The sequence below is a fragment of the Trematomus bernacchii genome, unplaced genomic scaffold, assembly GCF_902827165.1.
Source record: "Trematomus bernacchii unplaced genomic scaffold, fTreBer1.1, whole genome shotgun sequence".
Lineage (NCBI taxonomy): Eukaryota > Metazoa > Chordata > Actinopteri > Perciformes > Nototheniidae > Trematomus > Trematomus bernacchii.
The window spans coordinates 6,024,676-6,052,484 of NW_022987727.1; the positions used below are offsets into that span (position 1 = coordinate 6,024,676).

Below are 27,809 nucleotides of genomic sequence, written 5' to 3' on the forward strand. Positions count from 1 at the left end.
TAAACCAAGCCAGAGTAGAAGAAGTAGTATTAAAGGTCACCTATTATGCAAAATCCACTTTTTCATGTCTTTTATACACAAGCATGTGTCCCCTCTGTGTAAAGAAATTCTGAAAGTTTCAGGAAAAAAGATTCTCTCTCTTTTTGTCCTGATCCATTTATATAAAAACCTGTCTGAAAATGGGCTGATCAGATTTTGGCCACTTCACGATGTCATAACGATGTTTTGGCTTGTGCCATTAGCCAATCACCAACCAAGGTAACCCCGCCTACATTATCACCTGAATCTCCTCCTAGAGCACCATTGTGTTCTTTTTAACCAAATATCTCTCAGAGGGGCGTGGGGAGGGGCTCCTTATTTTCATCTAAAGAAACAGACAGAGAATCAGCACTTTTGAAACAGAGGGATTTATGGGATGCTACAATGCACGATCTGTTTGGTATTTCGAGCCAAACACTTCAGAGACATGTTTTGTATATATCTGAGACCTATAATAAAGTAATAGAAAACAGTATAATCGGGGACCTTTTAAGGTAATAAATATGTCCCGTGGATCTCAAGAGCTCCCACTCCATCATGGACTTTCCTGGGTCCTCAGCAATGCATGTGCCTACAGGGAAGTCAGTATGATTAACAGTTTTACGGAAAAATCTAAGAAGCAGACTCCATTTTAGTTTGATGACACTCGGTCTTCGAGCATGTGTTACAAATCACTGTATAAACCCACTTGAGTCCTGTCGTAATCAGTCCCAAGGTAAAATAATGTGCAGTTTGAAGCAAACCCAACTATAACATATAGAGTTTACTACTCTTTGCTCAAATGTACTATTCTAAAAGCCTGTTTGGTTTAAGGGCAGTGTGTGCAGTTATAGCTGTCATGCTACTGCTCACACATTGAAAAAAGACATAGAAAGGCACATGGCGCTCACTGATATGAAAGTCTCTGACAGAACATATATCTTTCTCTCACTGTTGAGGGGAGGTACGATTCTTTTACCTCATGGTCCTGCTTAGCAAGTCATGGGGAAGATGAGTGATGTTAGGCTTACTATAAAAAAAAACACTGGCTTTGATCTAGGATTTGATTTTGAGCGAGGGCCATCCATGCAAACCAAAAGAAAAATAAATAGTGTGCATTCATGGTGCTGTAGGTTTTTGGGATTAAAGCATCCATGAAGTAACAGAGCAGTCGTGACCGTGAAGAGGAAGATTAAAGGAAACCAGGGACTGCAAGAAGGAGACTGGACGTTAACCAGAATCATACATTCACTGTGTTATAAGAACACAACACTACTTCCTGTTTGACACTTTCTGACATTGTGTGCCACTTGAAAACAAATTCCTTCATGTGTTTTCGGAAAAGGAATTCACAACCAAACAGAATCCATGTTTTGTTTTGGCACTGAACGTAAATATGGGCTGTTATAAGCTGTTGGAAAGAATCACCAGTCTCTTGTCAGCATGTTTGCAATGCTTATGCAAATTCAACTAAAAAGCCTCTAAGCCTGACTTTGTATATTAGATAGATAAAAGTAATGACTGTTTGTGTAATTTTGCTTACAGTATGCTAAAATCTAGACTGAGTGTAGCTGTTTTAAAGCATGAATAATCACAGGGAGAGTGCTCACCTGGAGAAAATTGGATAATGTTGCACAGCTTTGCAGAATGTGTCCTCAGACATTTAGCTGCAGTGTGACCCCTCTGTGAAGACTTCGCCATTCATTATCAAAAAAGGGTGAGCTAGCCGTCTCCCCTGTCTTGCATATGGATATTAATGTCTTGCAGTCATTTACATTTCAATCCAGACACGATATGAGAAAATAATTGGAGGCAAACAATGAGCTGGTGGATTGCACAGGAAAATGATTGACATTTTTCAATTAATACTGCAAGATGAATGGAATATGTTTTGTGCATTAATTAACTGGAGGAAATGGAAATGACCCTCGCTAAGGTAGAATTATTATCATGATCTGTGCACAGTTCTTCTCGGGTCGATTACCCAGCCACCACCAGGAGAGTGAGAGAACACAGTCATTTTTGATGGATGTCGATTCATATTCATTTTGATGGAAAGGTCTCATAACTTCACTAGCAGACGAATTAAAAAAAGGTCAGAGTTTATCATTTCTACGTCTGAATGCCTCCCTGTGTTTGCATCGGGGTGGCTGTTTGAAAATCTGATCAGTTTTATGATGAACGAAGCTGCCTCTCTTTCATATATCACACACATTGTTATGTAGTTGTTGGTGTTCAGAAAGGATGAAACTGTTGATGTAGGCTTTACATTAAAATTAATTAGTTCCTGCTTTTTTATAAATGTATATTATCCCAACAAAGGCATTTCCTACACAGAGTTGAGCTTTTAGGCGAGCATGCTGAGACTAGTAGAAACCGGTCAGATTGACAGCATGTTCAACATACATTTAAATATATCAGGACCCATACTAACAAAAGAGGGTCTGACTGGTAGTCACTCTTGACATGAACATTATATATTATTTCTACTTTCCCCTCACCTTAAAATATGCAATCTTACCTCAGCACTTTAAATGCTGCCTGCAATTCTTCTCCACGCTTTCATGCAAAAGAAAGAGAATGACACACTGCTATGATGTCATATGTCGCTGTCATGAAATATTCATAACGTTTGCCCAGGGTTTGCATTAAGTTTAGAATATGAATAGCTTGAAATATTCTGCTGCACACCATTGATTGAAGCTGTGTCATTAGTTGAGTGACTCATCACAGAGGAGTGTTGCTGAATATTGATCGTTCTATTGACTGAGCCCTGCAGAGGACACTTTCCAAATATTCCAGTTTATTTAGAGGAAATATTTTCATATATATTGGATTCACCACTGTACTGTCTAATGAACCTTTGAGTTGTCTGTGGACACGCTTATATTGACACAAGGATAGGATTTCAGTTCTGCTTCTTCTCTGCTTCCTCCCTCTCCCTCAGATAATTACACTTTAGCTATGTTTGATTTCCTCGGTCCTCATCGGGACGAGTTACCTTCTATCGGGCTGCTCCTGACAACAGTTGTAAAAAGCAGTGAGAAGGGCAATAAATCAAGTTTAGTCATCCTCGGACCAATAGTCCAGACTTGTAACTCCTTGTGCCTTTGAGGTCCACCCTTGAGTCCCACTGTTATAAAGTAAGTAGATTTATGGGAAAGCACAATAGGACACCTTGTGTACCCAAAAGTAATCTGCAATGGAGGGTTTGATGAGTAAAGGCTTTGGCGTATTCAGCCAGTTGGAAAGGTTTGCACAACTGAGTTATATTATTTTGAAATGTTTTGTCAGAAGATGACTTTTTGCTCTGTAGTTGGCAGGACACACTTCGACTTCTCAGCTGAAGGCTTGACTGTAATCATAAACGTATTTTAAAGCTTATTCTAAAATAATTTAGAAGGGCATTTAAATAAGACCATTTGTTAGAAATATCTTATTAGTTATGCATTTGGGCTGCAGGGTGGTTTAGTGAGCAAGTCGAGAGGATGAACCTCTGAACTGAAGTGTCCTTAAGTCAGACACAGAAGCCCTGTGATGAGGGGTTAGGCAATAAAAAAAAAAATCAATATAATATCACATCGGATTACTTTCCATGACATGATCCTCAGAGCTGCAGTTTTTCAGATGTCACCACAGGGCCTCGGCTTTTTTCAAATGTCTGACTCTGGTGACACTGAAGGAGAGACTACACACACCACACACACACACACACACACACACACACACACACACACACACACACACACAACACACACACACACACACACACACACACACACACACACACACCAACACACAACACACACAACACACACACACACACACACACACACACACACACACACACACACACACACACACACACACACACACACACACACACCACACACACACACACACACACCACCACACACACCACACACACACACACCACACACACACACACACACACACACACTGGTTTGCTGAATGACTGACATCTTAATACTATCCTCACTTTACTTTTTCACTTCTTAAAGGCTCCTTAATAATATTATAATTGACTTCACAGAGGGGCTCACTGAGTTAGAAAATCATATTTGGATACACAGCTAGTAAACTAATCCCAACCATGCAGAATGCTGGACTGGACTGGTAACAGCTGCAAGGCATCTTTAAACTCTTGTGTATCTCCCTATTGGCTAGAAAAAAAGATTAGTCACTGCAAAACAATTTTTTTTATCATACTTTTTAGCTTATCTTTGACTTCCTTCATTTGCTTTCCAAGCCCAGCTGTAGAGTGCTGGAGGATGATGGGTCACGGCTGCTCTGTCAGCTTAGGGTCACAAAGAGATGACCTTTTATCTGACTAAACCTAGACAGGAGAAATGACTTTCAGATTTGAACAGGATACATTTTGATTAGCCCGTAGGTGGAGCTGTAAAAACGACACATTAATCTCTTCATCACCGTTTGATCATCGCAGTCCTTCAACTTCAGTTCATGATTCTCTTTGTTTCACAGAATCACTCCCAACTTTTGATTGATAATAAGACACCTATCACTATACGTCACCTTCATCACATCTGTGAGTGTGTGAGTTAGCGGCCTGTCACACTACTACAAGGTTTTTTCTTTGGATAAGTTTCATAACACATTACTTTCATAATAGGTCTTTTTCATGGCGGACATTTTGACATGTCATTGAAGGAAAGGCACAGGTGTTGATAATCAAACTAACGATGCCTGAATCCCATTTAGCTGCTTTGATTTCAGAGTCCTATTATCATGCACGCTGGCTTACTGTCACTCTGACATTTGAATTGTTAATGTCATACAGTAACACCTGTGCTTTTCCTACTATGAAATGTCTATTTTCTAGTTTTAGCTTACTCAAAACCCCACTGGGAAAATCTAAATTATGTTTTCACAATTGAATTGCAGTATTGTACATGCCAACTATTTGTATTATTTTGCCAGGTATATCAGTCATGTTAAACTATCAGTATAAGGAAGAGTTTGGTTTAACATTTGTACAAAAAACACAAAACATAAAAACCTACCAAATGGTGTGTGACAGCAAGAAACGTTCACTGATGATGGTCCTTGTGTAAATATATATATATACATATGTTAGATAATGCTCCTTTTACCCATAAACAACTAGGTGTCCACAATCGCACTATTATTAATAAATACCATAGGACAAGGCACACTATCAGGCAGGAATTTAAGGAACAGTTGCCACTCTCATACAGCAATGCCTCATACAACCCAGGGGCTCATTTGGCTTGTCCCTTCTTCCTTGGCTCAGAGTGAAATCACAAAACACTCACACAGTAGGTGTCCATATTTCCTTTGTTTCCATAACAGCACTTAGGCTGTCAGTAAGCACGTTTCACTAATTTAATACGGGTACAGGTAATGAGTTCATTTGCAAAGATCTGCATATTTTGAGGAGAAGTACAATGCATGAAAAAGATGATTCCCCATGGTCTTTAGAGGCTTCTCTCCCCACTCGCAGAACTGATTCTGTTTTCTATGTAATCATGATGACAATGGGAGCTACTTAATTCTGCTGCAAATGCATCAAGCGTAAACATCATTAGGTATTGTTATGAATTTCATTCATTTACAAAATGAAGTTTGATATGCTTCACTAAATTAACACATGCCACTGAGCTAAATCCAGATCTAAATAAAAAAAAGGGAAATAAACTGGAGCCAACATCATTTAGCAGTTTCAATTATAATATTATTTCTTATGTATCTTTGCGTAATGACTTGAGAATCGAATATACTCAGATTTTCCAGGGATCTTCTGACGATCTTATGCATCATTGGGCCCATAGAGCACTTGTGTTTCCATTAAACCCCGCCTCCTAGCCGCTGCCTCGAAGCAGCGTTATGTCTGTCACTACCCGATCCGTCCACCTGCCCGATCTGTACTGCGCATGTGCAAGATGGTCCGCCATATTGGACAACTACATACGGCAACTCTAATAGGACACTTGACACAGTGGCTTTTGGCAAAGCAGAAAAAGAACTGATAGAGATGAGTTATTGTTATTACAACGTGACTTCACTATTATTTAACAACTGTTTTTATTGGGTTCTTTTATTTGGGGTTAGGTACATTGTCAGAATAAGTGAGAAATGGATGTAACTTCTGTTAGACAGCTATATGCCATATATTTTTGCATACATTCAGAGTAAATATTTATTCAGTATGATAGCTGTCTAACAGAAGTTAAATCCATTTCTCACTTATTCTGACAATGTACTTAACCCCAAATAAAAGAACCCAATAAAAACAGTTGTTAAATAATAGTGAAGTCACGTTGTAATAACAATAACTCATCTCTATCAGTTCTTTTTCTGCTTTGCCAAAAGCCACTGTGTCAAGTGTCCTATTAGAGTTGCCGTATGTAGTTGTCCAATATGGCGGACCATCTCGCACATGCGCAGTACAGATCGGGCAGGTGGACGGATCGGGTAGTGACAATGTCCGATACAGACTCATGCTAATGAAAAGAGAGGGAGAATAAAGGCTTTTATCGCATTTCACAACTTTTAGGACCTTATTATTTTAAAAAGGCCTTTTTAAAATGTTAGTCCTGGGAGATTGATTGACGTAAAAATAAATATCCACTGATTTACAAAGGTATTTTTTCCAATATAAATATGTTTTGCCCCAATAGAGTGGTGCAGGAACGAGTCCTAAAACCCAGAAGTGAGTTAGCATTTTACCACTTCCGGTACCCTCGTCTCAGAGTCAATGGTTTTTTGAACATGTTTTTGGAAAATAGCTCGAAATAAGGTCTGTGGTTGACACAAATGTAAGAGACGGATCACGTTTTGTTCTACGACATTAAATACATCAGCAGTGACCCCACTGGTGATTTATGAAGAGTTTACGTGTCTGAAAAACGATGGTTGTTACCAAGTGGCTGAATAGGACTACAGAAGTTGTCGAGGCCGATGTACGTCATTACGCCGAAAACGTAAATACTCCCGCTAAGTTAGTTTGCCCTGTTCTGCTTGAAAGCAAGTACCTGCACTCTTGCAAACTGTTAAAACAAACGCTTCAACTTGTACCATTTTGAATCTGTAGTTTTGAATATGGATCTTAAGTTGGCGTGCCGTTGAAGTCGTGCGACCCTGCTGTACTCGGCTGTAGTTCGTTTATAGCATAACGTTAGCATTTTGCAAATTTGTAATTTAGCATCCCTAATGTGTAGATTAAATTCTTAGCAACAAGGAATTTGAATTACGTTTTATCTTTTAATGAGGCTATTGTATATTTGGTTGGCTCTAAACTGCATCTTAAAAAGAGGTTTTCTGTAGTGTAACATTTCTTCTGCTAATTCTATCACAAATACACTAAAATATTGTATTTTTCACCATCATTGTTGTTGTTGAAGTGTAGAAAAGCTTGTCAACAGGGTGCTATGCCTTTTGAAGCAAAGTGCTTTTGAAAGGATGCATCAAGCCAGCCAGCATCATCCCCCCTACAGCACCTAAGCACAGCTCCTCTCAATCCTCGTCACCGAGAGGACGGCTGCTGAATACTGAGCAGAGGAGACAGGAGCTGCGCCTCAACCTGAAACACACAATTATTATCTCTCTCTTTCACTCTCTCTCACACACACAAAGACAGGCATACATGCACACACTTACACACACAATTAACTACACTAAATGAAACAGTACACACCTACACAGGGATTCTAGCTGCCAGAATACTAACAGCATCAGACGAGCAACCACACACTCCCTTTCAGCAGGGAAAATGGACCATCTGTGAGCTCTTCAGGCCACCAGCCAATGACATTGTTTAGGACTCATTTTAACGACAGTCGTGAACTGCATTTTGAGTCTTTGTTCTGCCATCTCGAGCATTCGGTCTTTGAAAAAGCCCTTTTTGTTCTTGTTGTTTTGCAAACATCTGCCTGTGTGTGGATGTAAAAAGAGCCACTGTAATAGAACAAAGCCTCTCATCAATTTCTCAGCTACAGTATAATGTTAACTACAGTCAACTCCAATAAATTCACAGAGGAGGTAAAACACACTTGCAATGCAAATGAGACTTTATTTTGATACTGATCTTAAAAGGTTGAATATTGAGTTCCAAACAAATGCTTTAATCTGATATCATCTAATTGCTTAATTTGAAGTAATTTTATAGAGAGCCACTGTCTTATCTTTGAGTAGGCAGTTAAGACTGTAATATATTTTTGAACAATGGTTGATTGTAGGGTTGGATTCTGTAGACTCGTTTATTTAGGAACATAATTCCCAAAAATAGTTAACATTTATATATTGGCTCATATTTGTTTGTAGTACTTTTGTATTGTTTTTTTACAATAAATTCAATTATTTTAATAATTGTTAAAGGCGCCCTCTAATGCTAAGTTTTAGATTTCCCAATTGTGTTTTGTGTCTCTACCATTTAGACCATTTACATGCACCACAACCTATATATGTTGTGATATTATCACTATAGAAAAGAGGAAACCCCAAAAAGCATAATATGGCTCCTTTAACATAGTAGCACCAATTTTTATGAATACTTTTTACCTTGTGTAAATCCGGTGACTTGGCTGCAAAAGGCCGGTTGGAAGATTTTTTAATAGTGAAGTTTGTTTTTGAAGGTTAGGTTTGGGCACACAATCCACATCCATCTGTAACACAAACACAACCTTCAGATTCAGTTTGACATGAAAGTATGTTCCTCTTTTTCCTGTAAACCTGTGTAAGATCTTTGTACCTGGCTTGTCTCACTCAAAAGGAACGTGTATCTTCATTCTCATCAAAGCACACAAACCTGTTTTTGTCTGAGATTAGCCTTAAGCCTTGAAAGTCCATTTAGCCGTTTGGTCTGCCCAAAAAATGACAGTTTGCCTTCTCTGTCTGGATCTGCCTCACGCTGACAGCGGCCATATGAGAGCGTGAGGATGTGAGCAAGAGCTTAGTGAGAATGGAACAAGAGATTAGATAATTTGGGAGAGTTTGGATGAGCATACAGGATATTCCAATAAAAACACTCCCACTTCTAACCTGCTCACCCTTGTCGGAAAGAATGAGAAACGTATCTGTGTGTGCCAACAAACTGTGTTTACCAGGCTGCGTCTGTGTATTTTATTTCTTAGCCGGCAGTACAAGCAGTGCTGACAGCAGAGGCATCGATATCCATTCACTGGGAGTCTGTTCGCTGCCTGACATGAGCTGCTCAAGTCGTTGAGGTGATTATACAGTCATAACAGACATTGTTAAGGATAGAAAGATAATGAGGGACAAAGGAAAGCAATGAAGGAAAATCAAACGAATGAAAACTACCAATTTAGTTATTTTTCATCAACAGAGGAGTGAGATATTTTGTGTTCATACACAAACAGCATCTTTACTTTTCTTTGATTAGAAAGATAAATAAAACAATAGCTGAGAAACTATGAAACTGTGCTCTAAATTATTTTTTGAATAGCATTGGTTCCCCATTGCTGGAAACAAGTTGAAGTTATACAAATGAAGAATACTATATGTTAGACAAAGACAAATTGTACACATGTACACATCCAAATGTCAAACAACAATGTTTGACAACTGCCTTTGTGTGAAGGATTACTGTCCTACACATTTTTTTAAATGTTTGAATAAATTCTTACATGAGACAACATCTGCACCCTACTTCAGAGAAAAGGAACTGAAGGGAATGTTCTTCACTAACACTGGGGTTAGGCAGACAGTTTGTGACTGCACAGAGCCACCTATCTCCCATCCCCACCTATCTCCCATCCCTCAGCTTCTTAGCTTCTACTATCCATTTTCAGATAGTTTGAACAGTATAGGTACAGGAGTGTTCAGAACAAGCAGATGAGTGCAGTAACCATAGTACAGTCTTTTCCTAAGGGGCGGCGTAATGCACTATCCTTTGCTATAGAGAACAGTTTTACTCAAACTTCGGCACAAAGCAGGATGGGATCATCTGAGTCATCTGGGTGGTATATGTGGATTCAGGCCGATTGTCTCACTGAGTTATTCTTCTAATTTAATTTGATCCCTAATCTATTATTTCCTTTCACTGTATATCCCTTTGAATACTTATCTTATTATTTGTTTTTTCAAAAGATATTTTTGTGCCAGAGAGGGACTTTATTTGGGATAAAGAGTGAAAGCTAGTGACTGTAAAATGCATCTCAAATCTAGCCATTGATCTTGAGAAGGTGTGTCTTGTTTTCATCCTGAATAATAAAAACGTAATTGCAAATTTTCTTTAGAAATACTGGGTTGTTTGGTTATAATACTGACTCATGCGAGAAGGAACAGAATAGTTTATGATCCTGTCACGTAGGATATGTTTCCCAAATGTGAAATCTCTATTTGTGGAAGGAGCCTGAGGGCATGTTCAGTTTCATTCCTTTGGTGGCTGTCTGCAGCCTCTACCCAAGTGACACGATGTAAGACGTTCTGCACAACAGTGGGCATAATTGACACAGACCTGGTGTATGTTAGGAAACATTGCTTTACTCTCAGTATCTGTCTTTTACTCAATACCCCCCTCTATTTTTACCCTGCCCACCTCAGTGTGTGTGTTTGTTTGTTATTTGTGTGTTCAGAATCTGCAGTGAAAGGTTTTTTGCTTTGCCCCATTCTCCCCTAAGATAAGATAATCTTTATAAGAGATCAAGATAACGTTTAGCTACAAAAAACATTTTCTCACTCCTCCGGGGACGTTACATCTTTTCCTTTTAACAGGAAAAAAAACCAAGCAAACCCAAGAGCATGGCCTGCATCACAGCACCTTTTCCACCTCATTGGCTGGCCTTTCCAGATGCTATCAATGAACAGGTGATTTTGGTGCAGCCCATAAGTTCTGCATTGCAGAGGTATAGTCTGAATCACTAAACAACACAGATTGTGCTCTAGCTATCTTTACATTGTATTTCGATTATCTGCACAGCAGCAACCCTGACTGCTGTGAGCACAAAGCACCATAAATAGATTCTTCTTGCTAGTGCTGAAAAAAACAATTTTGCTCTGTCTCATAATTGGATTGATTAAAATACATATATCATCTTTAATATCAGGCCTATGAAGTTTGTGATTGAACACACACACACACACACACACACACACACACACACACACACACACACACACACACACACACACACACACACACACACACACACACACACACACACACACACACACACACACACACACACACACACACACACACACACACACACACACACACACACACACACACACACACAAGAATTAATGTGTGTTTTTACATTATTACACAATGCAGTGATTAATTATTGAACTGGCGAAAATAAACAATACCACATTGTATTGTATTTGAGCAATTTTATGAGACAGCACAGGACCGGAATAACTTATTGTAAAAAATAAAATGTCATATATAATACAACTGTTCTGTAAATAACTTTACTTTGAATCATGTCAGTCTCGTTTCTGAATTATACTAGCAAGCATCATTTTTAGTAAGTTAACAGTTAAACGTTTTTCTTTTGCAAGACGGATACAATTGATGATAATTTTAAGTGCTAGTTTATTACAAACTGCTTTTGGTGGAGAACACAGAGATTAAACTACCACCTGAAAACATGAAAAGAGCAAATATGTTGTAACAGTGAAAGATATTTTACTTTCTCTGTGTTTCTTTTACCACCACAGCTGGATTCTGTTTTGTGTTGTTGCCAGGCAACAAATACTGTTACAGTGAATACTTGTGAGTCTTGACTGTTATTGCTTAGTAACACAATTACGCCCCAGTAAGTACAAACTGAAATCAGCGAGGCTTGAAAACCACGGAGCTCAGTGCTCAAACTTTTTTTGCATGACTTAAGTTGAATCCGGTGACTTGGCTGCAAAAGGCGGGTGACAATGAAGAACGGTCGCACAGCACCGAGCCCACTCCCCACTGTCTCTTTTCATATGCTAATCCAAAGCCACAGCACGCCCACCAATTACTGATCCTCAGTCAGCCAGTGGGTCCCGATTCCCTCCACTGACCAGCAGACATATTGAAAACCCCCTGGGAGATACATCATTTATGTGATGTACACAAAGACATTAATCAAGTTTACTTCTCATGTTCACTTAACTCACAATTAACCAGTAGCTACTCTTAGATTTATGAGATAAAAATGGTCATCTGAAAAAACGACTTATAAAAACTCAAACATTTCTTTGAGGGTGTGGTTCATTGTCCAGCTGCTGCTCCATATGGCGTTCTGGGTAAAAGCCAATTATAATAACCAAGGGCAACAGTGGTGTCTGCATGGCTCTATTCTGTTTTTAATCGGGTTTCAGTTGGTATGGAGATTGGGAAAGATACTGTAAGTACACAAGTTCTCCATGCTAAGAAAAAGTTGAAGGAACTGAAATCGGATTCAGTCCTGCTCCCCACCACAGCCTGGCTCCCAAAAGCTTCTCTTCCCAAAACTGTCAATTAACCTAAACAAGCCAAATGTAACCTAGGAAAAGTTTAAACCACATAATGGATCAAGACAAACTGAATGTAGGTCTGATTTCACATGTTGGTGCACACAGTTTTTTTCTGCGTAATAAGTCAAATATTTTGGGTAAATGGGAGTTTTTGGAGGGAAAACTGTCAAATGTTTCTCCCGTTTTTATAAACACTCTAAATGATTACTGATGAAAGAAACTGAGAAAACATATCAGCCTACATCAGTCTCATATTTTACCTGCCTTCATCTGTCAAGTGAAAAGATTTCTTCCCGATCATAGTGAGCTTATAAAATCCTAGCTCGGCATGTAGCGTCTCTCCTGTCGGCCCGCTGTCAGTCGAGGAGTCAATCACACCGGACTGCAGTGAGGAGAAATTCATCAGCTGGTTCAGAAGTAGTTTAGTGGACTTCACTGACAGCCAGAACTGAGAGCGTCGCAGCACCCAACAGACTGGAACCGCTGCCTGGCCTCACGCTGCTTCCTGTTTGGTCTGTTTCTCTCTACCATAAGCGCTCCAGTGACGTCACTTTGAATAGTTTGTGAAGTTAACAGCCTGCCATGCTGTTGCCCCTAGATTCCTCTGTGTACAATTACACCAGTGTTAATTTCATCAACGAAAACTATGACGAAAAATGTTCGTCAACTACCTTTTTTACATGACTAAGACGAGACGATGACGAGCTAAAAATAGATTTTTCATAATAAAAACGACTATATTTTGTTTTCGTTGACGAGACGAGATGGGACTAAGGTGTTAATGGTGGACTATCGGACATTCAAAATGCAGGATATTTTCCCCCAATTGTCCGTCTTGTTTGTCAAAAATGCATCCCTGTCATTGGTTGAATTAGTTGGGATTCTGAATCTGCACACGTCACTCATATTACACAAGTAAAGGGTTAAGAGAGTGAAATGTTGCTTTACGAATTTTCAAAATTAACACTGAATTACACAGCTTAAAACATGTCACCCTAGGTAATATGTATGCCAACAGATAGTATAAGCAGGTTTACTGACAGGATTAAAAGTCTAAAAAATGCTACAACTACTGTCACAAACTGGATGAATGTGAAGTATTTTTATGCCTATAATAGCTACTAACTTGAATTTTTATTCAAATTAATTAATCAATTATTTTTTATATTTTATTGTAATGTAGAGACAAGGCTTTTAGTGACAATCATGTATTGCGTTAAAATTATATGTAAAAAAAAAAAAAAATAAATGTCTAAATATGATATTTGGCCTCAAATCATCTGAGGCCTGGCGCCCCCCTGCGATCCTTGGCGCCCCCCAGGTTGGGAACCACTGCTATAGAAGATATATACACCGATAAAAACAAATCCACTCACTTCAGATACCACCGCATCTTTATTACCCAGATGGGTCCAATAGACTTTTATGACACCTGACAAGAGATGAATTCCATTAATGAACATCGTGTGTGTGTGTGTGTGTGTGTGTGTGTGTGTGTGTGTGTGTGTGTGTGTGTGTGTGTGTGTGTGTGTGTGTGTGTGTGTGTGTGTGTGTGTGTGTGTGTGTGTGTGTGTGTGTGTGTGTGTGTGTGTGTGTGTGTGTGTGTGTGTGTGTGTGTGTGTGTGTGTGTGTGTGTGTGTGTGTGTGTGTGTGTGTGTGTGTGTGTGTGTGTGTGTGTGTGTGTGTGTGTGTGTGTGTGTGTGTGTGTGTGTGTGTGTGTGTGTGTGTGTGTGTGTGTGTGTGTGTGTGTGTGTGTGTGTGTGTGTGTGTGTGTGTGTGTGTGTGTGTGTGTGTGTCCTGTGACTAATGTATCATATGCAGCAGCAGGGTCGTCTATAAATAACAACATGATGTTCATTTACTGAGCGGGAGGGGTGACTTGTGTCTGGGCAGATTGATGAACGGGTGGAGTGTATGTGTGTGTGTTGTTCCCCATTCTCTCGCTCGCATGCTGTAGCGTTCGGTCAGTTAGGTTTTATGTGAGACAACAGAGTAGACTTTAATATTGAGCCCACACGCACACAGAGTGCCTGAGGCAACCGCAACGATCTTTCTGGAAGTACACAAACCTTTCTCGCCAATTTGTGCATTGTGATGGCCAATATGTGCGAACCACATGCAGTAAGGGTGAAACTTCACAAAAAGCTGGGAAACAATAACAACAACAACAACAACAGCAGAGTGAGTGGGCATGCTCTGACAGCCCGATGTCAGATTACAGCAGAGAAATGCAGGATTGAGTAACTATCCACAGTAGTTAATTATAAGTGTTTATTCCTTTACAACAGTTAAGAGTCTATACTGTAGAGTGAATTCTGAGAACACTGAACATACTTTTTCTTTTAGCTTTCATTGATATATCATTATTGTGCCTCCATCTTTTCCAGTACAGGTCTTGGGTTCAGGTGCCCTGCCTTGTGTAAATGCCTAATTTCCATAGCATGGTTCGACTCCCTTTTAACTCTGTTTTAGTACCTGGTCCTTTTCTCTATTTCTTTCTCCACTGCAGATAGTATCCCTTCAGTGTAGGCGGGATTAGCTGGCTGTCGTAGCTAAACCGCATCAAACTGCCCTGACATCATCTTCTCTGCTTCTCTTCCTTGGATGCTTTCATTGGCAGTCAAACAGAGGAACATCTCCACTTTGTCAATTGTAGGCCATGTTGAGGTTCTGGGTGCTCTCATCTTTAAAAAAAATCTAGGTCTAGTCGACAGTTCCATTTTATTACAAAAAGTGTTCATATTGAGAGGACCTTGGCCTTTTTAAAATGGCAGGATGTTCAATGTCGTGCTAATGACTTCTGACCATTATTGGTCTGCAGTGTTTCAACTCCACATAATAGTGACAACTCCGCTCATTTAGAAACTCAACTGAGGTCTTACCAACAAAAGTACCAAGTGACTATGAACAACTTTTGCTGATGGAAAACCGAAAAAACAAACTGTTTCAAACAAGCCATGTTAAGGAAATGTGTTAACCACACAATTCATCTCGAACACAATACACAAAAAAAGTAATAAATACAAAATATATATAAATACAGAAACTTAAAATAATCAATATTGTTGTGAGTACATAGTGTGTAGATGTAGGATGATGGGGAACATGCAATCATACGGTTAAAATATAAATGTATGTTAAATCACATGAACAAAATGTGATATTGACTAGCATGTTATTTCTGTCGGCTCTGCAGCGTCAGTATTCAGCTGCTTCTGATTCATCAATAAGGAGTTTCTGTCCTATTAGTGTCCAGTATCCGTCCCTTTCTTATCTGATTGCTGGTTATTACTTGACATTTTGAATGTCATTGTCCTGCAATGCTTCAACTAGAATAAAAGCAAAAGCAGTTTTCCCACCCTGACTGCAGGTACAGTACTTTGAACAATACCCCTCTGTGCTGCGGCAGAGAGGAGAGAGACACTTTAATGTTTCCTTCTCTGAGAGTGAAGAGCCTTATCTGTAAACAGGTGGCAGTCACTGTGTGCTGTTGCCTCAGTCGCCTTTCAGTCTTCTTTAAAAAAGGAAAATAGGGATAAAAGCACAGCAGAACTAAGGAGTGGTTATATACAGTATAATATAGACAGAAGGAGACTTTGAGGTGTGTTAGTCCTCTGTGAGTTTATGAAAATGTTGTGATTAACGTGCCTGAACGGGGAAGTTCGCTTAGGAAAAAGGAGTGAGCAGCGTTCTCCACATTCCCAGTTTTAATGGGAAAAAGCACATGTTCTCAAATTTGCGCGCTAAATTTCAAGGTAAAAATATAAATAATAAATCTACATTCTTAGCATTTTTTTGGTTTTCTTATTATACTCAGAGCTGTAAATATCTACTTTCATTACCTATTAATCTTGATTGAATGTTTGAACATTGCTCAGTTTATAACCAAAGCACAAAGATATGTATTTCCAATAAACAAACTCACAAGTGAATCCTCACATTTGTTAGGCAGGGATTATCATTTCGTTTTTGGTTTGTTAAACCTTTTGTTGACTGAGTGACTTAAACAAACTATTCCCTCAAACGTTATTACGGTTTCAAAAGAGCTCAATTTCAAGTTTTTATGTAATTTTCAAAGCGGACCTTTTTAAAAACTGTGATAATTGCAGTGATCCTGTAATGAAAGCATTGTTTTCATAACTATTTTTTTTTTTTTCCCGCAACTGCCTCTTTGTCAAACTAATGATTTCCTTCCCGTTGTCCATGAGTGCAGGGAGGGAGGTGCATGCAGTATAAACAGACTGAAAAGAGGAAAGGCTGAAGTGTTTCTCTGAAGTCCGTTTTATAGCTCAGTGCAATGTGCTGTGTTCAGTCAAACACACAATCCCTGAACTTTGCAGCATTATCTCCTAAAGACAGCTGTGCTGAGGACCTCTGACTCCCATGTGCTTATATGGGCGAGCTCACTCCTCCCCCCCTGCATTTCTCTGCAAATGGTACAGTCCATTTAAAAAGGTGCTTGTCGTCTCTCAATGCTCTGTGTCCTTTCAACAGTCAGCTGCAGGGAGCACATTTCACCGGGGCAGTGCTGGCTCTCTATAACACACACACACACACATACACACACACACACACACACACACACTCTCATGCTGTTACGGTACTCTCAGGCACACACACTAACAGGCATGCTTGCACACTGACACACTCACACTACACATACATTATCTCTAGAGCGCAAACTTCTTCCAGCAGTTACACATTTCCCCTGAGCTGGATGGGGAATGGACAAACTGCTCTAAAGGATTTAACTTGGCTTTCTTATAAAGAAAGGGGAGAAAGAACAGACAGAAAAGGAGAAGGAGGAAGGATTTATTTGGGGACACGTTCCTTCACTGGACATGTACAACTTGTCAGTATGACACCTTGTCCGGATTCCCCTCTCCTCCTCAGGCAAAAATCCTGAAAATGATGGATGACAACAAGCAGCTGGCTCAGCGCATCGATGGGGCCATTCAGTCCGCCAGCCAGGAGGTGACCAACCTGCGGTCCGAGCTGAGCGCCACCAGCCGCAGACTGGCCGAGCTGGGGGCCACCGACTCGGGCAGCATGCTGGAGACCCTGCAGCACAACCACAACGGTAGGACAGCCCCTCGGAGAGTGGAGTGAGACTGACTGTGTGCGTAGAAGCTGCGAACATGTGGGGAAGGATGAGTGCACTCTGATGCAGCGCTGTATGATCCCGCTGTGTGTGTTCCTGCATGTCATGGAGTTGAACAAGCCTCTGCTCATGCCTCTTTCTGTGTAAAGTTAGCAAGTGAGTTGAACAAAAGAGGTGAGGGGTTCCTGCTGGCTTGTGTCCACTCTGAGTTCTCCCACAAATCCCCTCTCATGTTGAATAATTAACCTTGTGAACCTTTCAGAGAGGGGGAGTGCTGCACTTTAGTGAGGGCAGAGTGGGTAAAGTTACAACCTCTTTTCACTGTCGGGCGCTCGCATTCGGTTCTCCCTTAACTGGGCAATGGATCTGTGTCTCTCGAGTAGGAAGGGAAAAGGGGGCTGGTTTTAGGGTTGCCGTGGGTTACTGTTACCGAGAGCTGGTTTGAATGGCTGCCCAGTTTGTAGAATGCTGTCCTCTGTGTGTGTGTATGTGTGTGTGTGTGTGTGTGTTGTGGTGCAGCTGCTCTGTTTGTCCTTTTCTAACTTTTTTGTCCTACACTGAGTTTTGACATATACAAAGGTAACAGATGTGAGTTTGTGTGTACATGCATAAGCACGGGTGGCATCATTAGCATGTGTGGGTATGTGTGCCCATGCTGTCATGTCCTTTCAGCTTCTGGCACACACATACTCACACACTCTTGCTGTTTCCATAGCAGTCAGCTGGTACGCTGAGCCGGCTGATAGGATACGTTTCTTCTTGGCTTTGGGAGCACTCTTCTTTGAAACCACATATCTTTGGGATACTTCTGAGTTATTTGGTCCCCAGTTGACCTCTGCAGTGTTTTTTTTAAAAGAGGGACATACACAGCTGGTCAGGAACAGTTTGGTCATGTGTCAGCATTGTTTTCAATGGACTGCTGCTGTTGCTTTGTTTTTCAGCTTTTTCTTTCAGCTTGTGTGTGTGTGTGCCTTGCGGTATCCCTTTAACCCTGATGCACGCTCACACTCCTGCTGTTTCCATAGCAGTGTGTGTGCCAGTGCGAGTGACGACAAGCATTCCTCTGGGAGGGTTTGAGCACTGATGTCATTGTGCTTGTAGCTGCTTCACTGCTTAGCTGAAATGATGCCTGAGGTGTGCATGTTCAGTGGTGGAATCACGTTCATCTGTCGAGAAGATTCATAAAACATATTTATTCTTATGCTCAAAATGTTTCGGAAATTATACACATTAAGAAAATGGCATCTACGGTTTCTGTACATTCCCCATAGAAATGGATTTTGTCAGACATAATTGTCCAGAAATATGGTGCTACAGTAAGTGAGTGCCCATTTTCTCAACATCAATGACAAATGCCTACATCCTTTTGATAGTAAAGACTATGGTTTCTGATTCCTGGCTTGGTTTGGCCTGTATATCTTTCCTCTGTCATTGTCAATAAGCCTTTTTTTTTTTCTCTTCACACCCATCTCTCACTGTCTGTGTCAAGACAGCCCTTTCTCTCTTCCAAGCTGTTCTTTACAAGCCCAGGGTGTATAATAGAAACGGCTGGGGATAGGGGGGATTAGGTAATTTATCACCAGTGTCTGTGTTGGGAAGGGAGGTGTGTGCTAAGGGTCGCTGGTTCATTGCACAGCTGACAGTGGGAGTCCTGGGGGAGATTTGCTGGGGGTGCTACCTGGCACATCACTACCAACAGAAGTAACCTTGCTAGCTGGCTAGCTTACCTTAATTGCATTTGCTCTGCCTGGGGGTTTTCATCTGCATGTTCTTTTCATCCCAGCAAGTATAAATGTTCCGATACCAGAGATTAGGCCATACCAATTCCCAACAGTATTACACAACATCATAACTGTAAATCCAGTGTACTTTAACATAAACTCCTTTATAGCAGTTTGCATGCTTAGTAAAACAGGTCATACTTCCCTCTGTATTTCTTATTTTATATTGCTTTGAAAACATCTCCTTCTCAGAAATGTATCTAATGAAGGTTCCCGCCAAAAATGTTAACATTATATTTAACCTTCACTTAATAATGTTTTTAATAAATAGCAATTGAAAGCATCATAATCTATCACAAAGGTACCTTGTTTTTGCCACTAATGCTAGCTGTTAGCTCCTTTATTAAGCCAAGCAGGACAGTGCTGCCCACTCAAAGCTAACGGCTAACAACTGAAGTTAACACGCTCTTCCCCTCTTGATTTCAACACAGATTTGTTGTTCACAATTTAGTATTATCGGGGAAAATAGGTTCCAATGACTCCAGAAAAAAAATCATTTTCATCCCAAACAAATGCTATGTCTTAATGTTGACGACTGGGAGGACCTTGGTCTCGAGCCAGCATTTTGAAATCAACATAACCTTTTTAGTAAAGTATCGTTTTTGTACCATCCCTTAATGCAAATACTTTATATATTATCTTTCTATGGTGATATAATATATGGAGAGTCTTATGCTTACACGTCTTTTCTCAACAATATATAAGAATACCCGGCCTCCACAACGCTCTCTTAAAAATCGTACTCCTTACTGTATCTCTCCTCTGAGCTCACAAGAATACTCATGTGGTAGTCCATGAGCCTCCCCCTAGACATTAAGTGGACTACATTTAGCTTTGGCGCTGCTTGTTTATTGAGAAACTATAAAACTGGCTCTAAACTTCTGCCTTTGGCCCAAATTCATGCCGTTCTCATTTTCTCTTTGAGAATGAGAGAGGATGTGACGTCCTGCTCCTCTCTGGAAATCAGACCATTGAGTGAGAAGTCCATTCTAGTGCTCATTTCATTGTCTCTCATATAACTTCTATGAATCTTTCTGTAAATAGTCGCAGTTGAGAAGAAGGTTTTTTTTATCAAAACGTAAAAATAAAATACAACAGAAGAGGCTAATGAAACTATATGTCTAATGTCATTGTAACATTAGGGACTTTCAGTCTGCTGCTGAATGGGAATAATCCTTAAGAGTTGTCTTGCTCACCAACCTACAGTACATGTTGTACATCACATAAAAGCATGTTTTGTGTTGTGCCTTTTGATTTTACAGTAAGAGGAAACTGGTTTACAGAGAGACGAGGATGTAACATGGATCTTGTTGCGATCAAAAAAGGGACACTGTGGTTATATATTTTCTTTTGTGCAAATTGGGACACGGATCAGTTTTATAAACTTTGGTCAACTACTCTATTGTTTGCTTTCCCCAGAGAAACAGTGACAATGTGTGAACAAGCAGACCTACTTGAAGGTCAGTTGTATTGCATTTATTGACCCATCCATTCTGATACTTTCAAGTATTTAAGTCAAGCTTGGTTGGTCAAGCATTCGCAAGATTATTGACTGCGATGCTGCCTTAACCCAAAGGGCATGCAACTCTATCTGAACCTCATCAAAATATATTACACGATGTCTGGTAAATCATTTGAGTTATAATCCCTGGAATAATTAAAAATACAAAAATATATTTACCTTCAAGGATCCAGAAGATTAAGAATGATTCGGGCCTATTAGCATAGAGGATTTGCTGTCTCTATACATCATTAATGAGCAGACAAGCGCTGCATGTTTAAATGCTCCTGAGACTACAGTTTGATGGTGTTCTCTAATTCTGTTCACGGAAAGCCTCCTTGGCCATTGCCATTAGATATTAGTCTATTTGTTTAAAGAAGTATCTCCATCAGAGGTGAAGAGAAGAGCAAATAAGACGTGACGCTTTTAATACCATTAGTCAGGGCTTTAGGAATTGGAAGGAAATAGGAGCCAGTTCTCCAGACCAGCCGCAGCGCAGCCTGTTGCATCAGGTGTTATTATAAGGTTTAACCTCTATTTCAAAAGCACCTTAAAGTAGGGCAGCTGACACCTCTCTCAGACTGGCCCCACCTGCAGGCTCCAGGTCGATGCAGCATTGTGATGGCCAGCCATTCATCAATACAGGACTTTGAAAGTGAGAGGCTAAGCTTGTATCCACTAGCTGTACGGCAGACACGCCAGGCATCTTACAACAGGAGAAGAGCAGCACATTTCTGCCTCCTCGCTGTACTTTTGAGTACTCGACAGTTTAAAAACTGTCACAGAAACATCTATCCTCCCTCAGTTTTACTCAGCGTGGAACATAAACCGCACACACTGCCTGTTCTAAACATTGTCTTCCCATATATAACATGGCATTTCAGGGAACATTTTATGATTATAATTGTTATGCTCTGCTCAGCGGGGTTTCCGTGATTCTGTGTACAGCGTTACCACTCAATTGTCAGTATATAAGAGAGAGACTACTCGCACCGTAAGTTCTTCATTAACATCATGAAGAGCTTGGACATTTGTATTCCTGCAGTGTGCAGAATACACACGTGCATGCACTCACACGTGTGACATGCATCCCTTATTCCCACTCTGACAATCAACACTTACCAAAAACGAATGTTAACTAGATTTAAACATGTAGAGCAAGTCAGGGCTACTTATCTAAACTAAACATTTATTTGAGTCAATATTAAATTATTACAAATACAGATAGGCTCTATTCAAACGCTCTACTGTTTTAGACTTACCATTTATTCGAAAATATATGAATTAAATACAGGATTTGCATAATTTGGAGAAACACTTTTATATCTCAGGCTTTTGAAAATGTCAACAGGCTCTTACATTATGGCCTACCCTCTTTAATTAAGATAATGTATGCAAAAGAGTCTTTTTTTCCAGAGTTGCTTCAAATGTCACCACTTTCTTGTTAAAAGTATAATTCGAGCGCTTGTTAGTTCCATTATATTGCACTCATTTTAATGAATGCATACCAATAGCCGTGGAAAACAAGGGTGTTAAATAAATCCTAATGATTTTGGTTTATTTGAGTAATTTATTATATTTAAAGTAAATATCAACTTACATAGATATAAGTAGCCTAGTTATGAATTATATACTACTACTTCAAATATTTGTCACATAAGGAACAGAGGGCAACATTTTTGGAACTCAATCTGTATGTTTTCTTTGTGATTTATATACTTAAGTTTCACAACACATCTCCAGATGTAAACACATGTAATCACTGCCTTTGCTACATCAAGCAAAAATATAATTTCCCACTTTGTTTATTGTTGAGTTTTAAATCACATCAAAGTCCTTCAAGCTAAGCACGTTGTCACAGATTGCAGGTTTTGCCTCCATGAATTGCTTTCCTGCTGTCTCTAGTCTGATTAGACGATGTCTGGAAAAACCTGACATTTTCCAACAGCTAATGCCTTCATACCCTTTACACTCCCTTTCATTGATTTGATGAAGAGGGATAGGTTTAAAGCTGCTGCCACTCAGAGAGGCATGTGGTGCAGAATGCTGCAGCTGAGAGACTCAAAAGCAAAGACACAATAAGACCGGAAAGATAAAACAGGGGTATCGCACTCACAAAAGACTGCAATGAATTACCTCACGCTGTGAAAATGGCACCAAATCTCATTAGTGTTTTCGTAGATTCTCTGTCTATGGCAATGCGAAACGTAATGACTTGTGGGAGGCACAGTGATAGTCCTCCTCAGGTTTCATGTTTATGGCACGTTTTATTTGATAAAGTTACCCAACAGATGGTTTCTCATCAAAGCAGTACTCACAAGTGCAACACAAATTGGAAACGCCACAAATGCCTTTGGCGAATTCATTTAGATCCTCTGTTGGCATCAACTGCAGTAGCTTCCTTAATGAATCCCACATTTAGAAGGAATCACCACTCACTGAAGTTCGTATTTCAAATGGAACGACCCATGTCAAGATAATTAATAAGTCTGAAACCTGAACATGGGGTTGAAAGTAGTAATTACTTGGTTGTAAAGCATCTTAATGATGAATGATGTTAGTCTGAAACCATATGCTTAAAGGTCATTCATTTACTTGCACATGTAGTCATCAAGCGGGTGAGAGAACCCTGTGAATTAGATTGATTACAATGCAGTGTAAAGTTAAGGACATGACATGCTGCCTCTTGCACGTTTTATTCTGGGTGTGTGTTCACAGAGCTCACACGCACGCACGCACGCACGCACGCACGCACGCACGCACGCACTCACACACACACCTCTGTAGCCTTGATATAACTTACTCTTGAGCAGAGGAGGAAAGTGTTTTCCAGACGGTCATCAGTTGTCATAGAGCCTTGAGACACTGTCAGAGGCTTTGTTTGACATTACAACTCTAGTATTAATACATTCATCCCCCCTACTACCACACACACCTTTTATTTTTTATTCTCCACCTGAATAGACAATTTGATGCCCTTCATAGCATTCGGGTAGGTCAGGTCTGTATGCATATTTGATGTTTTGGGCTGGTCACAGTCCGCATTAATGAGTGGCTCTCAGCTATGTAAATGAATGCTGACCTTCGTCCTTCAGCCTAACGTTCCTGAAAACTGATGCTAACAGACCTCTCATGCTACGCGGCAGATGGCGTGAGCGAGTGTGTTCAGTATCCGTTGACATTGTACATATTCAGATGTCATGAATCGCAAAGCTGTGTCATGCAAAACTGTAGGAGTAGGGGTCAGATTGGTAGTGGACCAAGTGGTCAAGGACCGCATAAATATCACTCTTCCCACAGAAAGACATTACAGAGAAGATCTGGTGTTATTCGTAGCTCTATGAAGGTGGCAGTCCTGTATAATACAGTAGATTGGGCACCATGTGGATAGACTCCTGTGACCAATGATTACAACTCTCATTAATTTGATGGAAAGCTTCATTAGTGGGAGATGGTGGGTGGTGGGCTTCATTGTTTTTATACTGTGATACCCTTATTAGTCTCTGGATGGTCCTCATATTATAAGTTTGCCACAGGGCCGAGCTCAAACATATTAAAGCCAACTCCAGATAACATGGGTGAGAGTCATTTGTATTGTTGCCAGTGATCCAGGGAAAATAAATGAAAACCAAATAAATTACAGTGGATGGATCCATGCAAGGCTGAACTGCAAATACATCGGATGGGACACTGGCTCAGAAATCTGCACAGCGGAAGCTGATAGGTCTCCTCTGTTGCCCCAGAGAATGGCTCCTAATAGGCCAAGATAGGAGATGAGGGAAGAGTGTGCTCGTCAAGTGCGGAGCCCCACAGTGGTTTCTGAATGATGTGATGTGACGGGGATTTGGGGAAGAATTGGGGGACTAGGGAGGAGGGGGTCCTTCTCTGTGGGGCTTCCTTAGATTTTGTCAGCAATTACTCGCAATGAGGTGCAGTCAGACGATCGGCTGTGGCTGCAGCGATGATGAAATGACATTTCCCCTGTTCATCTCGCATTCCCCGAAGTGGTAGATGGAATGATGCTGTGGTGTGTTTGATCATTACAGAGTGCTGCAGCACTGTGCCGAGACGATGGCACTGTTGACGTCATCCTTATACTTTATCTCTATGCAGGTCTTGCAGTAAAGGGTTTGGAAAGTATTTGTAGTATTATGTTTAAAAAAAAAAAAAAGGACTTAAAGGTCCCCTATTATACTGTTTTTCAACAATATATTATAGGTCTCAGATATATACAAAACATGTCTCTGAAGTGTTTGGCTCGAAATACCAAACGGATCATGCATTGTAGCATCCCATAAACCCCTCTGTTTTAGCCCTGTTTCAAAAGTGCTGATTCTCTGTCTGTTACTTTAGATGAAAATAAGGAGCCACTCCCCACGCCCCTCTGAGAGATATTTGGTTAAAAATAACACAAAGGTGCTCTAGGAGGAGATTCAGGTGACATCATATAGCAGCCAAAATCTGATCAGCTCATTTTCAGACATGTTTTTATATATAATCTATTTACACAGAGGGGACACATGTTTATGTATAAAATACATGAAAAGTGGATTTTGGATAATAGGTGGCCTTTAAATGTGTTAGGCTGATACATATTTACTGGTTCATTAATGACAGTTCAAAGCAGCTTCTAAGTCTACACAGTGTTCATTTTGGATCCTAGCTGGGGGGTACAGGGTGTGTGCAACCCAAGACGATAAGGATATTTTGGGTGTAGGTAGGCCTATAGCCGAATAGAATTACTGCATAGCTCTGCAGCTCAGCATTGCTTTGCCTCGGAGCATTTTCAGACATACTGGTCCTGGGTCGGATTTCTCCTCTCACACATCCCACTGCAGCCGTTTAGGAGCTGACAAATAGAGCGGGATCTTGGATCAGTGATCCTGTAAAGCTTCTACTCGAGTGTCAAACGGCTTCCACCAGCTCACAAGGACCAGTCAGGGGAACTGCAAGGGTGTTTCAAATATTTTTTCGAGACATTGCCTTGAAATTGCTACATCGCTCTTGGAAAAGGGCACAGGATGTTATGTTCTTGGGCTAAACCAATGACGTTCAATGTTTAAAGACAAGGATCAGTGGGAGTCTCGAGGTACTCATGTTCAGCAGACACTAACACAAACACTCCTCTCCACTTCCCACAATTTGTACTTGACATGCTGCCTGGAATGATGCCCTAAATCTGGTTGATGGTGTTGACTCTAGATAAGTTCATATTTTAGGAATATAAACAAGAGTTTCCTTGCTCTGTTGATTCTGTGATCTATTTACGCAATGATCATGTTGGATTGAGGATAACTTTGTCTTTAAATCCTGTCACTTGTGAGTAAGAGGTTACATAAGAGATTTGGGGAATTTAGTTGTCTGGGAACAATTCCTTGTCTAGAGGCCAGGTTTGTTTGTTGTTGCGGTGACAGTTTATTTGACTGAGATCACATCAAACACCTGTGCTTAGACCTTGTGTTCAGCTGTGAGTGTTGCCAGTGACAGAAGGCCAGAGGTCATGGCAGCAGATACATTACATCATCATCATTGTTGTTGCAAATCAAGGCAATGTGTATAATAGGTTGATGAGTAATTAGCAAGCTAGCTAAGTTGCATTACCTAGCTAAGTTAAAGGAATACAGGAGTTACTTGTTGAAAATATTGGTTGAGAGAAAGCTAGTGAATGCTTTTCGTGCCCTTGATGATGAAAAGTTGTGGAAACATAACGTGCGGTGACTAATAAGAGAGCGCATTCACTGTTTTACTATCTTGTGTAACAGCTGCCGAGGTAATGGCCGTTTCAAAGTTTTCCACATGATAAATCAAAGCTAAGTTTGAGATATTTTCTACATGGAGATCCCAGGAGTGCACGGCTAATGCAATGTGTCCTTTGTTTGGAAGATACAAAAATATTGGCGTAAATATATAAATCAATTCAAAAAGAAATTTTTTCTTTTGATGTATTTCTTGTTATTTTTATTTTTCTCTTCTAATTATCACATAGACACATAGCTGTTTGTTCCTGTCAGGCCTGGCTGTTGTGTTATCTTTCAGCCTACAGTTGTCTATCTATCAGCATGCAGGCTGTCCAGCCAGCTGGTGCCTGTCGGGTTGGAGAGGCAGATTGGGCTAGCCTGGGTGTCACAGTTGGGGCTGGTGGGCTTCGCCATCAGGTACCCCGATGCCCATTTGCACAGACGGGAGCCTCCTCTGAGCGCCGCGATGGGAACAGGACGCGTTTGGCGGAGGAAAAACGAGGGGCATCTTGATCCATGAGGATGCCAGCCCTGACAAATTGGATAAAGCCTCCAGTGGATAGGAAGGGCAATGCCAGTGTGAGGCTGACATATGAAGAGGCACAGTGGGCGGAGTGGGCAGAGTGGGAGATGGGGGGGGGGGGGTGACGGAGAGCAGATGTGTGTGTCATCCCAACCTCGGCATCATGCTGAAGGAGAGGAAGCATTACTTACCTTAATGGACGTAAACAGACGGATACACACATACACGGAGCAATAAGTTATGTGTGTTTGTGTATGAGAGGGAGAGGACTTGCCCTTCAATAACGAGGCAAGGAAAAAACTGCATATGGTGCTATTTTCAAACGCACGCAATGTCTGTCTGGGGATACTCTCGATCCTCTACCTCATTAGGTTTTTCACGTGTCATAAACCTTTTCCCTGCTCCTAGAATGAAACATGACTTGAAAGCCATATTTGATATGCTGATTCATTTGTGTTTTTAAAATGCCCACAGACGTTCTTGCAATGTCAGGTTTGCTGCATGTATTGTGACTGCATGCTGCAGAAACATGCTTCTCAAAGCAGCTTTGGAAACATCGAGTGGTACGCCTTGAAGAACTCTTTAAATTGTTTGTATAAGGTGAAAACCATGACATTTTATGCTGAAATGCAAAGAACATCATATTTTAAGGGCTGTCCCCAATACCATTTTTCGGGCTCCGGAT

General features: G+C 40.5%; 1 protein-coding gene across 3 annotated transcripts in view; it reads left to right on the forward strand.

Annotated features, from left to right (window-relative positions):
- Positions 1-27,809, forward strand: part of LOC117494372 (kazrin-like) — a 135,097-nt gene that overhangs the window by 16,547 nt on the left and 90,741 nt on the right. For 2 of the 3 annotated variants that reach the window (XM_034145250.1, XM_034145249.1), the window contains exon 2: positions 17,374-17,560. In XM_034145250.1, coding sequence (XP_034001141.1) covers positions 17,374-17,560 — 187 coding nt within the window. Of the gene's footprint in view, positions 1-16,993; positions 17,561-27,809 lie in introns of those variants that run through there. The other variant, XM_034145251.1, reaches the window with a different exon arrangement.